This window comes from Pinus tabuliformis, chromosome 2_2 (genome assembly GCF_031772625.1).
Source record: "Pinus tabuliformis cultivar Carrire ecotype Pingquan chromosome 2_2, CPIR1, whole genome shotgun sequence".
NCBI lineage: Eukaryota > Viridiplantae > Streptophyta > Pinopsida > Pinales > Pinaceae > Pinus > Pinus tabuliformis.
The window spans coordinates 1155302571-1155320959 of NC_142300.1; the positions used below are offsets into that span (position 1 = coordinate 1155302571).

General features: G+C 41.0%; 2 protein-coding genes across 5 annotated transcripts in view; one reads left to right on the forward strand and one right to left on the reverse strand.

The window, feature by feature from the left end:
- LOC149197491 (uncharacterized) overlaps nt 1-18389 on the forward strand; it is a 400746-nt gene that overhangs the window by 176241 nt on the left and 206116 nt on the right. The window lies entirely within an intron of this gene.
- Nucleotides 7393-8403, reverse strand: LOC149197494 (uncharacterized). The gene is made up of 2 exons (XM_089405860.1): nt 7792-8403; nt 7393-7668 (listed from the first exon to the last, which is right to left on the reverse strand). Exons 1-2 carry the CDS (start codon nt 8386-8388, stop codon nt 7465-7467), a joined length of 801 nt encoding a protein of 266 aa, XP_089261986.1. The 5' UTR covers nt 8389-8403; the 3' UTR covers nt 7393-7464.

Sequence of the window (18389 nt, forward strand, 5' to 3'; positions counted from 1 at the left end):
AGGTAAGCTCAGTTAGTCGATTTCTCTAATGACTTGTTGTATTGGAAGGCTAGGGGACGCATTGGATCTTATGCAGGATTGCAGATGGTTCCCACCTTGTGTTTGGTCTCCCTATATGGGGTCCTAATCCTCCAGAGGGCTAAAATGGCACATGTAGGGTGTGTGTTGAGAGCCATGGGCCTCCACAGCAACAGATTGCACTCCATGGACCCCCATGGCCATTCAGAGATTGCTCGTGGTTCACTTATAGGACGAGGAGGATGCATATGATCCATCGTGCCCAACTGGCCCCAATTGTACACCATACACTTGGCAGATGATACAGGACTCGCACAATGATGTGGTATCACCTACACCATCATCCTAGCCCTTGAGGGCCATCTACTTGCATCTTTGATTTGTTTGGAGACCCATCAGGAGGCTTGTGTGCTCCCAAATGTCATTTGGAGAACCATAGGTTGTGTGCTCCCAAATGTCCTTTGGAGATCCACAGGTTATTACAAAGGGCCACCCCCTTGTCCACTGCTCTTGAGTGTCCTTTTCTTCATTTATGGCACCCATGGATCTCATTCGGCCTCTTAGACGGCCCTACGACATGCATATATTATTATTTGACCTGTTGAGAGGCTTATCTTTTCATTTATGAGCTAGTTTGGTGGGCTTGTCACCAAAGGTTTTATTATTAGAACATTATTTTATTTTTGGGGCTTATGTAGGTCAAGGAGGCTAATTCAGACTCCTTAGTTGTCTATAAATACAAGCGAGGTGAGATCATTTCTCATCATCATTTTGGTTTGGATCTCTTATCTCTCTTGAGATTTTCGCACTTTTTCTAAGGCTAAATTGGAGATTTATGGATGAGTTTTGACGTATGGATATTGGTCTATCTTCTCTTGGAGCTTCTTTATTGTCAATTGTGAATCACTGGATATACTCTATTACATTTAAGTACGTGCTTTTGATGTTATTTTTTTTACTTTTGTCATATATGTTAGGCTGGGATTTTAGCTGTTCTAGGGCATAAAATTATTGCATGCATTTACTGCTTAATATTGTAGAATTTGTCTCTATTATAGCATTTCCTTCAATGTATGGGCCATGTAATAGGAGCGAAATCTACTAGGGGTAAAATTTGAGCTTGACAAGCCATTTCTCTTGCATATTGAAGTATAAAAGCTGGAGGGTTGCTTCTTCTTGACCTAGAAGGCAAACAAAGTGATCTTGAGGCCTCCTTGACTGGGAACCAAGAAATCCTACTCTTACTCTACATAGATTCCATTCTCCCAAAGGTTAAGGCATTGATCTACCAAGGGTGGTCACTAAAATCCACATTGTCTCACATTCTTCCGGGACTAACCACATTGGGGTGACTAGGGCATCAATTTCCCGACAAGCCAACCATAAAAAAAATTCGATCTCCTAGGGTCTCCTGCATTGGCCTTTCCTCTTGTCCTCCTCCAATTTTGAAGCCATTTCGACAGTGGAGTTGGATGAAAAGTCAAGCCCTAGCTTTGTGATCAAAACTTGCCTTGCCATCCCCAAGTTTAGTACCTCATAGGGTCAAGACAACATCTTCAGGTGAAATTCTTCTCTTGATCCTTTCCCCCACTTTGTCTAGGGTAAGAATATCATTGGTTGCTTCATACCTTCCTCATATCCTAGACAGGGCCCACTTGGCCCTGTGTGGTCCCGTTCCTTCAAAAGAATATTCTTCAAGAAGTATCCAGGATACCAATTCTAATAGGGATTTTAGGGATTGGGGAACTCCTTCACAAGCCTATTCCCTTAAACGTAGCCCTCAAATCCTCTCTTCCTTTCCCTAGAAACTCAGAGTACCTTGTTTAGAAAGCAAGTAAGCTCTATCCTTGAAATTTTTTGGGAAAAGGTGTGGGTCACTCATATCCATTGACTTATCATTCATTAGTGACTCCATACATATCGGGTCTCCTTCCATCGGTGAAAGTTTGTGAATAGAAGGGAGCCTAGCTGAGGTGACAGTGGGCTACGTCTCCATTTTTTGCCCTTGGCCTAGCATTTTCCCTTTAGGAATCCCCTTAGGTCCCTTGCAAGTTTGAGCAGTAACATTTTGGCCCCGTTTCCAGGGACACGAAACATGTGTGTTGTTCCCCATACGACCAGTGTTTTCAAAACCGTTTTTAAAAACCGGTTACCGGTCTAACCGACCGGTTAGCAAGGCCACCGGTCTAAACCGGCAAAAAAACCCGGCTGGAAAGGCCATTTCGCCATTTTTTAGCCCTAACCGGTGAAAACCGGCTGGTTTAGGATGGAACCTGCCGGTTTGTATCAAACCGGCCGGTTTTAGGCACGCCCACCGAAACATGCAAAAAGCGGATTTTTGACTGTGGTTTAGGGGTTTTGGGGGGAACTAAAGGTGTTTTCCCTCCAAAAACACCCTCTCCAAGCTATAAGAGATCCCTCTCACTCTCATTTGTCTCACACAACTGATTTGGAATGTTTGTGAGTTTGTTTGTGAGCTTGGAGAGTGTGGAGTTTTTGCTGAAGTAGTCATCTTGGAGTTGGAGTTGGAGCTGGAGCTATTTTGGAGATAGTGTGTAGCTTCAGTGGAGTTGCCATCTTCAAGAGGAGGCTAAGGAAGCTAGTTTGCATTTCCAGGTAAGGATTTGCACTTGATAATTCCTCATTTGGGTCCACTGTCCATGAATATTTTTTTTTTTTTTTCTTTTTTTTTTTAAATGTGTTATAAACTTCTCACTTCTATGATCTATCATGTATGCTATAAACTCTCTAGCTCTATGCTATCAAATTTTGTAGCTTGCATGTGCATTTGTTTTCCTACATTTATCTTTGGTTTTCCATGTTGCTTAGCTGCAATTTTTTTTTAAATGGCAGATTTCTTTGCAAATTGTTATTATTTTAAGCAAACATGGCTCCAAAAGGAAAGGACAGTGCATGGGCTCATTGTGATGTAATTGATGGAAAAATGATATGCAAATTATGCCATAAATCTATTGGAGGTGGGGGTATTCTTAGGTTGAAACAACACTTGGCTGGGATAAGAGGCCAAGTAAAGCCATGTGATGCACCAAATGCACTGTTAGGTCCTATTAGGGCAGAATACATTTCCAAGCTTGAAAATTTTTATGAGGATAAGGCTAGGGAGAAGGCCATCCAAGATGACATTGCAAGGAAGAGGGAATTATTAGAAGCCATGAAAGAGAGTGGGTATGATGATTATGAGATTCAAGACTCCTCTTCTATCCCTTCCACCAATGACCCCTTTCACTATGTTCATCCTTCTGTTGGCCAACCATCAAAAGGAACAATGAGAACAAACATCCAAAGTTATTTCTCATCTTTTGCCAACATTGTCTCTTCTAATCCCACTTCCTCCCAGCGAAGTTCTCAACCCACTTTGGATCAACATTGGAAAAGACAATGCAAAGAAACTTCTCATCAATACATTGCTAGATGGTGGTATGATTCAGATATCCCATTTAATGCTACTCGCTCACCTTATTACCAAGCTATGTGGGACTCTATTATAGCTGCAGGAAAGGGCTTCAAAGGCCCTAGTGTGCATGACTTGAGGGGAGCTCTTTTGCAAAAAGAGATATCTTCCATTGATGAGTATTTGGTTGAGTTTAAAGATTCATGGCTCAAAACAGGTTGTTCCATTATGTCAGATGGATGGTCCGATGGAAAGAACCGCACTATCATTAATTTCCTTGTTTCTTGCCCTCAAGGAACCATGTTTTTGAAATCAGTTGATGCATTTGATAAGGTAAAGGATGCAACCCTTCTATTTGAGCTTTTGGATAACGTTATTCAAGAAGTTGTGGAGCAGCATGTTGTGTAGGTTATCACTGATAATGCCTCAAACTATGTTCTTGCTGGAAAGATGGTTGAGACCAAATATAACACCATATTTTGGACTCCATGTGCTGCACATTGCATAGACCTCATGCTTGAGGATATAGGCAAAGTGGAGCGGGTAAAAAACACTGTAGAGCATACCAAGTGCATTACAAAATACATTTACAACCACTCATGGGTATTGAACCTAATGAGGAAACGCACTGGGGGCAAAGAGCTTGTTAGGCCTGCAATTACGAGATTTGCAACTCACTTCCTCACGTTGCAATGTCTCAATGGTCAATATAAAAACTTGCAGAAAATGTTTTCCTCTGAAGAATGGTTTGAATCTCGGTGGGCTCGTAGACCAGATGGAAAAGACACCAAAAAGAAAGTGTTAGACACTTATTTTTGGAAAAGGTCTCTAGAGCTTGTGAAAATTACTGAGCCCCTTGTTAAGGTGCTAAGGTTGGTGGATGGGGAAAGATTGGCCATGGGCTACATTTATGAAGCTATGGATCAGGCAAAGGAGCAGATACGGGCAGCTTACAAGGATAGGTTAGCTAAATATGGCCGTATATGGGAGATCATTGATAACAGATGGAACAATCAACTCCATCGTCCTATACATGCAGCTGGGTATCTTTTGAACCCAAAGTATCACTATAAAAATCGGCTAGGAGATTTGCATGATGGGGAGGTCAGAGCTGGATTGATTGATTGCTTGGAGCGCATGGTCCCTAGCCATGTAGACCAATTGGAAATACATAGACAACTTACTGTTTTCAATATGGCAAGTGGTACTTTTGGCCAAAACTTGGCAAAGATGGCAAGAGATGTGGACCAACCAGGTAAGCAATTCCAATTTCCATTTTGTTTTTCTTTTCAAGTTAAAATTGTTTACGTTCTTTACAATTCAAATTATAAACTAAGTTACTAATTAATGTCTTTTTCTTTGCAGCAAATTGGTGGGAGTCATTTGGTGGCCAATGTCCTCAATTGCAAAGGTTTGCAATTAGAGTCCTCAGTCAAACTTGTAGTGCTTCAGGTTGTGAGCGCAATTGGTCTGTTTTTGAGCGCATACACACGAAGAAGAGAAACTCTTTGGAACAAAAACGGTAAAATGATCTTGTTTTTGTGCAATACAACCTTCGATTGAGGAGGAACCAAATGATGAGCAAATCACTTGATCTAGATCCCATTGTGTTGGACGATATTGATCCAACATCAGAATGGGTGGAGGAGACTGAAGATCCTGTGTTTGAGGCTGATTTTGATATCAACATGGCTTTAGCGGGGGATGAAGCAGATTATGTGGCGGCATCAGAACCAGGATCAGTAGCGGCATCAAGGAAAGGCAAAGAACCAATGGAAGGCACTAGTTGTGCAGGTCCACAAACTCGTGCTTCCATTAGGTCCACTTCTATTGTCATTGGTGGCATTGATACTGAGGTTGCAGATCAGGCTGAGGCATCCTTAGACTCTGAACCAGATGATGTCTATGTAGCTCCTGATGATGATCCTGTGTCTAGTAGTGGTGATGAACTTGATGATTGATCATGTGTACACTGTAGACTTGTAGTAGGCCAATGGCCTCATAGCTTGCAGCGTTGTTTTTGGACTTTATAGGCCATTTAGAGCCACATTTCTTATGTATTTTGCTATTTTGTCGATGATATGTATTGTACTCGGTGCCATTTTGATATATTCACCTTTACATGGTATATAAATGAGCAAACTTTGCATATTTTGTCTCTATTGGCTTGGAATCATGGTTTTACATCTTAAAAATAGTTTTGTTTCATTAAAAATCAATTATTTAATGTATTTTTTTAAACCGGTTCGTTTAGACCAAACCAGTCCCGGTTGGACCGGTTCCGGTCGGTAAACCGGTTCATTAGGTGGACCAGTCCGGTCACCGGTTCTGGTTTTAAAAACATTGCATACAACATAATTGACATATCATTTGGCGACTCCATTGGAGGAACGAAGCCTAGTTCCTCATTGAATTTCAAAGTCAATGTTTGTAGGGTGAAGCAGGCATCTGTGAAGTCATTTTTAATTCACCCTGGTGACTTCATTTTCGCATTATATGCAAGATCATGAAAATGGTTAAAGACAGTATCCACGACATTAGCCCCAAAGAAGAACAAGACCTATCGGAAAGATCGGATTCGTGGTTTGAGCTTTGTGATCATCTAATTGAGCACAAAAACGAGACTTCATACTCAATTTTTATAACAAGAGCAGGTCAAACCTCGATAGCATAAGGAAGGAGTATGAAGAAGGGCCCACAAATTATCTCTTCTTGGAGCTTCCCTGTTATACTAGTGCATTTATTAATTCCTTGTCTCACAAGATGAAGGAAAAATTTGACTCATTACCAGATGAGGATTTGGATGACCAGGATGACCAAGAAAATGAGGATGACGAGCAAATATCAGTTATGGAATTGGGTGCGAATAACAGTGAAGTGAAAGACATCTCTGAGGATGATGAAGAGTTGGATCCTGAAAGCCACCAAATCACGCAAGAAAGAATGGATGAATATAGTAGGTCATGCAGGGGTTAGTAAGGGAATGTAATTCTAATGAAGTATTCTCTCGTTTATATGATGAAGAGGTGAAGCTTCATAAGATGAAATGTGAATATAAAGAGAACCCCACTAATGCTCTCCTCCTAGAAGTGTATTACCAAAATCATGTAACAAATACCTTAGCCATTGTTCTTCAAGAGAAAAGAGAAGAAGAGGGGTCTTGCTTGTCAAGCAACCAGGATGAAGATGACCTTGAGAATCTCGAAGATGAGCCCTCGTTGGGGCCGCAAGATGGATAGGATGATTCTGAGAGCACATGTGTTGAGGAGAATGAGGCTATGGAAAGTAAGGCCGAGACTGAACTTACCTTTCTCAAGGGTATCACTCTTGATGACTCTCCTTTTGAGAACCTTGAGGAAGGTGATCCCATGAGCTCCCTGTAAGGGAATGTAATTCTAATGAAGTATTCTCCCATTTATATGATGAAGAGGTGAAGCTTCATAAGATGAAACGTGAATATAAAGAGAACCTCACCAATGTTGCACGAAGCGGGAGCGAAGCGGAAGCGTTTTTTGGAAGCGGGGACGCCGAAGCGTCATTTTCCAAAAATCTAGGAAGCGAAGCGTCCGCGGAAGCGTCTGCTATATATATATATATATTTATATTTTTTTGCATTTATACTCAAAACAAACATCCCAAATACCAAATTAATTGTAGAAGACATGAAAACATGCATATTTTTGCATAAATCAAGATAGATATGGCATCCATGATTCCTTTGTAGTTACTAGTATGTACAACAATCATCTATATTCTAGCTATTACAAACATACATCAAATTTTTAAGCATATTATAAAACATAAAACATTTAAGCATATTATAAAACATAAAACATAAAACATTGAGCATATTATGATTTATCTAGCAAGTGAGCAACTGTCAACATTTGTCATGTCCAAAATTCAAATAATAATGTTTACAAAATATGTCACTTGGTCACCGCCAAGCCAAAAAGGTTCAAAATTCAAATTCACAAGTCTAGAAGTCTAATGAGTAATCTATGACAAAAAGTAGTAGATTGTGAATATATCTACTAATCTCTCCTCCTTCCACCACGAATAGAACGTGGTGGCGGGCCTCCACGTGGTGGCAATGAAGAAGATGGTGCCTGTGGAAGTCGTGGCACTGAAACTGATGAAGAAGAACCCCCTGCTGTTGGTGTTGAACCATGGAACCTAGGAACCAAGGGACCAGATGGGGGTGGGGGTGGTGGCATATCAACACGGTCATCATCATCCTAGAATCGCTCAAAAAATTCATGCAAAAAAAAAAACATTAGTTAACAAAAAAATTAAAAAACATGAATTAGAGAAATGCTTTATAAGGGAAAATTGGAAAATTCATACCACAATGGACATACCTGGATAAGAGCATCCTCTAATTGCTCTAGTCGCAACACTCCATCCTCCAAATTGGGCTCCTCTGGATTCTTGTCCCAAATCAACAAGTCTTTATTAGACTTTGCATCTTCACAGTAATGGGACAACAATCGCAAGTTGTAATGAACATAAACCAAGCTCTCTGCCCGGTCTAAATTCAACCTGTTCCTTTTAACACTGTGGATGAAAGAATAAGAGCTCCAACACCTCTCTGCAGAAGAAGTGTTTACCACCTGTGATAGCACCCGCAATGCCAAACTCTGTAGAAGTGGAGTACCCCCTCCATGCATGTTCCACCACTCAAGAGCAGAAAAAGTCTCTTGATCTTTAATTGCATGCATGCTCCCAAATGGACCAGTGTTGAGCGTATAGTTGCTCACCTGTCTCCGTACCAATGCAGTGTCCTCCTCATCAGGGATTAATTTACTCAATGCAGCCATATATTTTTGGTGAACCTCTTGATCTTGGTGTGGTTTTCTCCTGCTTCCCCCCCTAGGTGCTGGTGTTGAAAGCCATGATGGATGATAGTATTTAGGTGTCAAAACATATGCTAATGCATGTAGTGGAATATTTAGCATTTCCCATCGGTTTTGCACCTCTACACGAATATAATTGTACAAGGTGATATCTCTAGGCTCAACAATGTCTTTAATCTGCCCCAACATGCTATCCATTTGCTCATACACCTCCCCAATTACTGGTCGATCTGAATCTGCAAACTTGATCATGTAATAAATTGGTATGGTGAATTGCAAAACATATTTAACCTGTCCCCAAAAGTAACTGTCAAGAACAGTGTCCTTGACTGCATTAGCACCATCTATGTCAGTGTTAATTTCATCCCATGTTTCAGCACACACCAGATTAGTTAAAGCTTATCTCACCTTCACTAGCCGCCTAAAGGTGAGGTAATAACTAGCAAATCTTGTCTTTGCAATTTTAAGCAATTGCAACTTGGAGTAAGTGCCATAGAAGTAGTTTACCCTTGTATGCCCTGTGATGAATTTAATGAGCTGCTTCCCTCTCCTGTAAACCTCAGCAATCCACCCACATTCTTTGTGTTTCACAATATCATGCATCAAAAGGTTCAATGTGTGAACCAGGCACCCAGACCAAAAGATGTGTGGATGAGTACGCTTAATAATTTTTCCTGCTGCCTTACAATTTGCTGCATTATCTGTGATCACTTGAACCACATTATTCGGACCAACATCTTTGATTGATTTCAATAGGAGATCTGCAATGTTTTGTGCAGATGCAGTGATGGAGGAGGAGTCATGACATGCAATAAACACTGCACCACTAGAAGAAACACCAAGAACATTTATCAAATGTTGGTTTCTAATATTTGTCCACCCATCTGATACAATGGATACCCCAGAATCTACCCACTCATTTGTAAAACGTGTCAAAGCTCTTTGAACCTTAGCTTTTTCTCTTTCTAATAACACTGTTCTAGCTTTCTCATAGTTGGGGGCCTTGTATCCTTTTGGGGCTTCATTGATGGCCTTTACCATGTCATGCCAATAGGGAGAGCGAAGCACATTGAATGGTACACCGCAAGCACAAAGAAAACGGACTATCTTTCCATCCACATCATCCCTCCCAGCAACATTAAGGAAATCCCCTATTGTTCTTCTACCTCCAGAGCTTGCAGAAGTACCATGAGGAGATGAGCAACTACCAAATTTAGAGGTTGCACTTGATTCAGAATGAGTTTTTTGTTTCTTGTTTTTTTGTTGTGCAGCCATCTCTATTTGGATGTATTTTCTTCTTTCTTTAGTTGAAATGTTTGGGCAAATTTGTACCCCCACAGAACACTTTTTTTCATCCCTGTCCAGCACCCCACAAAGATGCCTCCTCAGACGGGTATATGAACCACAATATGGTTTTCCTCCATGACAACCATGAGGGCACACAAATTTGTAAGATCCACCACCCTTTCCCCCATCAAGTTTGGTCACATAGTTCCACAAGGGTGTTGATGTAGCTTTCCCATCTTGTGTTTCAGTGTCCCCTTCCTCTTCAAACCCTTCCTCCTCATCATACATTAGGTCACTACTATTAGGACCATCACCAATGTCCTCTTCTATTTCTTCCCTTCTATTCCTCACCCTTGCCATCATTAAAACCAAGAGTGGAATGATACATAGAAGCCAAAAGAACACCATCTTGGAATATGGATATAGGTGGTGGACAACGACAACCTGTAAATAAAGGAGCAAGTAGAAACAATGGGAAAGAGTAGGAGAGGGAGGAGAAAAATACAAAAAAAATTTCAAAAAAACAAGGGAGTTTGGGGTTTGAACTTACCTCTTTAGCTCTTGTAGATGAAGTCCTCCAAGCTCTTGCTCCAAGCTCCTCCTCCTTCTCCTAGCTCCTCCTTCACTCCTCCAAGCTCTCCTCTCTTCTCCTCTCCTTTCCTCTCTTCTCTTCTCCTCTCCTCTCTTCTCTTCTCCAACTCTCATAAACTCAAAGTGAGAAAATGAGGAATGAATGGGGGCTTTATTCTTTTCATTCCTCACCTTAACCTCACTCTAACCTCACCCTAACCCACCCCCTTAAGGTTGAGTGAACATAACTTAAAAAAAAAATAAAAAAAAAAATGTGTTTTTCTCCCTTGGGCGCGCCCCTTTCCGCTGAAGCGTACGGAAGCGTGCGTGAAGCGCACGCTTCCTGCTCCGAAGCGCCACGCTTCGGCGGCCCGAAGCGCGCTTCGGAGCTGGTGCTTCGAAATTCCAGGAAGCGCTAAAAATTTCCCGAAGCGTGCTTCGTACGACGCTTCCTAGGCGCTTCCGTACGGGGTGCGCTTCGGAGCTTCGATCCGGGGGGGGGGGGGGGCGCTTCGTGCAACACTGAACCTCACTAATGCTGTCCTCCTAGAAGCGTATTACCAAAATCATGTAACAAATACCTTAGCCATTGTTCTTCAAGAGAAGAGAGAAAAAGAGGGATCTCGCTTGTCAAGCAACCAGGATGAAGATGACCTTGAGAATCTCGAAGATGAGCCCTCGTTGGGGCCACAGGATGGATAGGATGATTCTGAGAGCACGTGTTGAGGAGAATGAGGCTATGGAAAGTAAGGCTAAGATTGAACTTACCTTTCTCAAGGGTATCACTCCTGACGACTCTCCTTTTGAGAACCTTAAGGAAGGTGATCCCATAAGCTCCTTGGAAGATGACATTGGAGATTATTTCCACATTGAAAACGACAAATGGGAGATTGTTGGGCCTCAATTTGATTGTCCTCCCATTTATGATACTAACAAAGAAGATGAGATTGAGATTGGTTTTTCCTTTATCTCGGGCATTACTTGCGATGACATCTCCATCGATACCCTTGGGAAGGAGAAATATTGTTTTCCCTTGCATGAAGAAGGACAATCTTTGATGGAAGTGATTGACTTTCCTTTTAATGAAAACCCAATCTTTGACTCTCCTTTTAATGAAAAGCCCAATCCTTGACTCTCCTTTTAATGAAAGCCCAACATTTGATGCTTATAATGAGGAAAGCAATGAGGCTCTTACCTACCCACCTTATGATTATGTATTCAAATCACTCGAGCCTTTAGATTGTGGGGAAGAAAAACCCGTTGAATATGACAATTCACCCTCCCCTATGTCTTTACCTCTTGTTCATCACCTTGAGTCTTCCTCAAGTAAGTCCCTTGTCCCTTTTGGTATAGCCTTGAGTGACCATGCCCCTTTTCCCCTTTCTGAATATGGTGTCAAGAAAGAACCCTTCATTGAATATACTTTATTCCCTTTGACCCATCCTCAGGATTATGATCACTCCACGACCTCCCCTCTCCGATGTGACCATCACATTGAGCGACCTATTTGTTGCACTCCTTTCTCTCACCCTTCATTCCCCTGTCATCATAACTGTGTGACATCTTCAAAGCATGATATTACAAACAATGATTGTGATGAGGAGTTATTGAGAGTGATCATTCACTCCACCTTTGTGTACCTAGAATTAATGTGAGTGTTCAACAATTTAGAACATTAAAGATGCATGCAAATGATTGAAGTGTGAAAGTTTAAACCATGCAAAGTCAATCCACCCAAGAGAAGCCTCCCTCTAAATGGGGAGATAGGATACCATGGGAGAAATCCCAAGATCCCTCAAACAAATTATATCTTTTATTAATGTTACAATGAGAAAAGGGCCTTTCAAAGTCCTCAACTAAACTTCAAGGTGAGTCTTCACAATAATTGCTTGAAACTTGAACACTAGACCTCCTTTCTTGAGAAAGTAATGACAGAATTTCACAAAACTTTGGCAATGGAATACAAGAGAAATTCCTCAAAATAATGTCTTGGAAATCTAGCCTCTTGAGATGATGAAATCTGCCAACAAAGGAAGAGAAAAGGGCAGATTTGATGGCTGTTATGACAGAATTTTGGGACAGCGAATGGTCTTCCCTTCAACAGAGATATATGGTAGCCCTTATGCAAGGGAAACAAGGTGAAAGTTTCTTCCAAATGCCCACGGCCCAGCAGAGATGAAGGCTGCCCCTTGTTAGCTCATGACCAACAGAAAAATCAGTCTTCAATAGCTCCAAAATCAGTGCGAAGGGTTTACAATAAGTGTTAGTAGTTTCCGAACATGCAATCCCTCAATACTGCCAACAAAGATGAACAAAGAGTGTAATTTTTTTTTTTCTGATTTTTCTCCAAAACCAGCCCTCAAAATTAGTGGAAAATAGAGAGAAATATTAGTAAATCATATCTACAAATATTCTACAAAATTAGACCAAGGAATTAGAGCAAGACCCCTGTCATTTCCTAATTTTCAACATGCTCTTCAATAGCAAAATAAAATCAATATGAGGAGAAGAGTTTGAGATAAATGATTTAAATAAAATTGACTTGGCTTGTGTACAAGCTATGTCCCAAAATCCCTACAAGACCACTTTGTAAGATAAGACTATGAAACCTCAAAGAACAAATGAGAGCTCTTTTGAGAATGTATCAAGAGTGGGTTGGTCTCTCCAAAGACTTACCCCAATGCTTGCTCTTTGATCCCAACAAGATGTTCCCGTTACAAAACTTCAATCAAGAATTAGTTCCATATAGATTTAGCAATAAACAATGGTAAGAAACTCTAGAGATTTATTTGAAACCAACTAGAGCATTCTATACCCAAGGCATACTTCTAGATCAAATGTCAATGCAAGATAGCTCTACATTAACAAATCCACAAGAGCATATGAAAGCAAATTAGATCAAAGCATGAGTAAAATGAATTTGGCATATACCAATGATCAACAATTCATCACACTATGAGCTAAGTATGAGTTAAGGAGGAACACCTCATGAATGAAACCCCAAAGTCTTTATTGATATTTCTGAAAGTGTACAAGGCAACAACGCTTCCGCAAGCACAATAGCTAGTAACAATATCATTCATAATGGGAGCCCAATGGCTCAATTTATAGAATTATGGGAGCAAATCCCAATGTAGAATGTGTCAACAAGTGGCATCAATGTCGTAGTGATCAAACAAGTGGCTAATATGACTGCTGTGTATGTCTTCTTTGACTGACAGTGTTCTTCATTGTTGGCTGAGTGTATCACCAAGTCTGCCTGTGCATGTTCCCTTTGTGCTACAACTGTAAGATGAGATGGAGAAAAGAGGGAGTAAATCCCCATCTAATCACATTTTAATTTCATGTGAAATCTGCCTTGTTATCTAACTGCTGCGTGGAACTTTATTTCTTCCCTGCGTATAATTCTTTTCTTCATGTGCTAATTTGATGGGCTGCCAAGTGTGATTGATGATAGGTGCACTGGGAGCAAACTCCCACATAAGATTGCCTCCCAACTCCCACGTAAAGTTGAGTCTCAAACTGCTGTTGACACCTCTGAAAAATGAGTATAACTGGCTGCTAACAATTTCTGTACATGATCCACGCATTGGCTATCAATCAGTTCTGCGTACAAGTTGAAGTGGACTGTGTGGAAGCTGCCAGCTAGAGATGTGTGTATCTAGGAAACATCTTTGCTGTGTGGAGCCCTTTGCATGGAGGTTTCTCTAGCTGGTATGCGTAGGAGCTGGTAACTATCTTCCATGTAAAACTGATTTCCAATGTGCTGTTGTAGATGCTGCGTTGACGGGGCCAGCTTGGATATTTCATTTTAGCATGTGTGTAAATCTCCAGAACCATGTGTACACAATGGAGAGGTGAAATGAAATGATATTTTAAGGTCCACACGAGACTAAAAATAGTCTATGAGACCATTAGTTCCCTGTTTTTCTCTCTTTGCAATTCAATCATTTTCCGATTCAAATTGATGATGAGCTGACCCAACCTTCCAACAATCCCCTCGCTAAAAAGATAATGCCAAGAAACTGATGCTAACATGTTCTCATAACTCTCTGATGTCTTTGAATGCATCACATTCTAAAATGAAATGTTTTCCGATTCCACAGCCCCAGATGTGCAAAATGTACACGCCTGTTCTTCCCAAGCTTCTTTAGGCTTTTTCTACGGTCCTGTTTCACACCGAAGTTGATGTGAGTTGGTCCTTAATTGAGCAATAAGATCCTTTGCCCTCTACGAAATGCTAGCTCCAATGAACTCTTTTTGTTGTAAATCATACGTAGGGTTGAATTCCTCATGTAATATTTCTTCTTTCTACCCAACTCTTTTCCCCATACCTTTTTACGAAACTTCTCCATAACAAAATCCTTTAGCTCCTTGCTATTTGTGAGACAGGCATTGAGGTAGATATTCCATTTTTGCATCCATATGTAGTTTTGTTTCATCCATGTTTTCTTTCTTTCACTCATGCCTTCATTGAAGATAACATTAGGCCATTTACCTACTCTCATTTGTTCAATTCTTTTTAGGTATCTTATGAGCCACACCATAGCAATTGCTTCAATGGAAGTTGCTCCTGTTTTACTCAACATTATCTCATAAGGTACTGAACTTTTTATTTTGAACTTGCTCATGATCAAACGTTTTTGGATTTTCTCAATTTGTTTCCATTTTGAGACAAGAGTGTTGCTAGCCCACAATTCACACCCATATAGCATCACTGTCCAAAAAGCACTTTAATCGTTTTCCAATCCCATAGCTCTGCCTCTCTACATCTGTTTTGAAGAGCATATAATGCTTTCCACCCTCCTAAAATTCTCTTCTTTCTACAGTCCTCCCAATTGAGTTTGTTGTTGAAATCAATCCCAAGGTACTTGTACTCATTTACTTCTTCAAGAATGTTGTCTTCAAAGAAGAAAGTATGCTGGCTCTGCTTCCTTTTATTAGAAAAAATCATTATCTTGGTCTTGCTAGTATTGACTTGCATCTCCACTGTTCTACAAAAATGCTCAAGGGCATATAAGTGCATTTGCAATCCAGGGGCCGATTTAGAAATCAATACAATATCATCAGCATATAAAAGAAGCTTTATCACAAACTCCCCCAACCGAACACCATCTCCATCTTGCAGATTCAGCCACTCTTCCAATTTATCAATATATAGACCCAAAAGAGTGGGGGATAGAGGGCAACCTTGCTTGACTCCAATGTCACTTCCAAGGCTTTCTGAAATACCTGTTGAGGTTCTAATTTTGACTTTCACTTCTTCATAAAGTCTATGGACAGCGGCTCTATAATGCACAAGAATTTCAAGTTCTTCCATTCTACGCCACAACTTATCCCTAGGGACTGTGTCAAAGGTTTTTTTGAAGTCAACAAAGCAGCAAAATACTTCTTCTTTATCCCCGAAACCTTTTCAACAATGTGTCTCAAAACCCGCCTAAAACCCGCTTGTCCTCTTGCCCTCTTGTCTTTTATTTCTGCCCACTTGCTAATTCTGTCTTCTACCATGCTGCCGAAAAGCTTTGCAAACAAAGGATTGATCATAATTGTTCTATAGTCGGATGGATTATTAATGTCTCCACTTTTAAAATGGGGTATTGCTAGGCTAGTTGTCCAGTCTCTTGGGAATCCTTGCTGAATAATGTTGTTGAATATTTTCATGATGTGTGGTGCAAGAGCGTTCATTCTCCATTTCAGATACTCTACTTGAAGTTCAACCAAGTCCTTTGCCTTTCCTGTTTTCGGCTTCTTAATTCCATTCTCCACTTCCTGTAATGTGAAGAGCTTTGAATTTGTGTTGATCCTAGGGGGGACTCCGCCTCAGATTCTTTCTCATAGAGTTGCCTTGCATATTCAAACCATTGATTGGCTGTAATATTATTTTCAATTTGCTTCTTCCTTGGTTGTAGTTCCGACCAGAAAAGCTTGGATTACTCTTGTTTAAATACATTAACTCTTCTCTCCTTGTTTGCATGAACTCATCTTTTTTCCTTTTTAGTATCTGCTTATATAACTTTACATTCATCTTCTCTTTTCCTACCTTTTTCAAGGTTCTCCTTGCCATTTTGCATTCCTCATCAAACCAAGCATTTACAGGAAAGCAATTTGATTTTGATTTCCTATTTTTTGCTCTTTTGCACTTCTCAAGTGCACTTTGAATTATATTTGTTAACTCATGGCTGTTGAAGTGTTTGAAACTAGTTTTCTCCTTCTGAATTAATCTCTCTAACATTGTCTTGAAGATAGCACCATTTTCTTGTGTTAGAAGAATTTTGCCCCTTGATAGTGATTTTCGAGAGCATTGCATTTTCCTACTATGCTACCTTTCTTCTAACTATGATAACCTTACAAAAAATGGGTTATGGTCTAATTTTAAGTCCCAAATATGCTCTCCAATACTAACTTCATCTATCTTTTCTATTAAGCTTTGTGAACACATCACATAGTCAACACACTTGCCCCATTGTATGTGTTGCAAGTGAAGTTCCTTGATCTAAAAATCACTTGAGAGTGATCTCAGTTAACTAATTAATGAAGGTATTACAGACTCATGTGCTGGTGTGTGTCTATGTTATCTTAGGCAACAGATCGATAAAGATTGCAAAATACACGGACACTGGAAAACAGTAAGAGAAACACAACAAGCGAATGCAAAAACACAACAATTTAATAAGGAGTTCACCCTATCCTCCAGGGCTACGTCTCTGGTCCAACTTTTAATGGTGGCCTTATTTTATTGTGTCTTTAAGCAGAGTTTTTACAATGAGGAGCTCAATCTGAGTCTCTTGAAACAGATTATGCTTAGTAGGGTGGTACTTGGATTTCCCAAGCCACTAGAGTGCACAGACTCCCCCTTACCAAGTCATGACCTCAACTGGTCTTAATGGGATGAGTCCAATTTGGTACTCAGTTCCCGACAGATATCCTCATAGGGATTGCTTGAACCTCTCAAGCCTGGTTATGTCTGCCCGATGTTGCCTTAGCTCTGCAGGTCAACTCGGCTCTTTGTTCTCTGCTTCAATTTCTGTTCTGTTTCTTTGGCTCATTGTCTCCTTCCGCACTATCTTTTCTTTGTCTGTTCATGGCTTAAAGCCAATCCATCCCTTGACTGTTCGCTTTCTCTTCCGCCTCTTCCGATCGCCTGCTGCTGTCCGCTTGGAATTTCCTACCTCTGCATCATCGCCACTGTGTAACATCTGACAGGGAGGTGGCTACTTGTCCCTTCACAAACTGAGCGCCAGCGCTTCCTCAAATGGTTTGGTATTTCAGTTACCTTGTGAAATGATTCATCCGCCAGGTCAGCAGTCGAATCGGACTTCAAACCTTATGCGCTGTAGCTTATTTTCTCCTTCCGAATCCGGTTTCCCATCGGGCGCAATCTCCGCCGTTAGATCTGGGGCCTCCAGATCCTACGGTTATCGCTCTTATTGCGCGGTTGACTTGCTCGGACGTTAGCCTGCGATGAGAGCGGTTTTCTCTCTCATCCGCCGGACACGTGTCGTTCAATGTATGGAATCGCTCGTTCCCCTACCAATTCCGCTTACCGCCCAAAACGCCTCCAATATTCCGCCGGTTTTGGATCGCGAGACCTGCCTTCGGTTTTGGCACTTTTCCCACGGTTTTCCAGTTTTCCTTGTGACCGAGCGCTTGGGGCTATACCTGCTCAAGGGGTTTTGCCCAGCGATGCCGCTAATCGCGCATCAGAAACGGCCTTTGTTTTCTGATCTGAGCTTCCTAACTGCTAGTTTTGCGCCATTGCGTGGTCTCCATGGGCCTCGGTCAGCGCGCTTTGACCGAGGTCCTCGTTGTTCCGTGCTGGCTACAAATTGCCACTGTCCAGAGGTCTTCTTGATAGCTCATTGTTCACAAGTTTTTGAAGTCTGTCATGATTTGATACAGTCATAGAACTCTGATAATTTTCATGGATCTAATTCAGATCATGGCCTTCCCATTGAAAAAGCTTTTGGACCACCAAAAGTTGGTTTTCAAGCATCGACTAAGTGAGGGTACAATTGTCTCACTTGTCCAATCTCTATCCACTTTGCATTGCTCGGCTTTGAACCCTTGAGTCCAACTCTGAGGTACTCAACATCTCCCTTGCGCGTCGTCCTCACCTTCCGGTCGAGAACTGTGTCTTCCTGCAATTTATTAAGATATTCAGGTAACAGGTCATCAATAGAAGGCAATTGACTTTGCTCTTCGGGATCCTCAATTAGTTAAGGTTCAAATAGTCTCAAACTGTCTGC

What these genes read in the sequence shown, in the direction of transcription:
- LOC149197494 (XM_089405860.1), bottom strand. Translation starts at nt 8,388, where the DNA reads ATGCTAAATATTCCACTACATGCATTAGCATATGTTTTGACACCTAAA. An exon ending in TAGAGGATGCTCTTATCCAG is followed by an intron (nt 7,669 to 7,791) that starts GTATGTCCATTG and finishes GAGCGATTCTAG; the next exon opens with GATGATGATGACCGTGTTGA.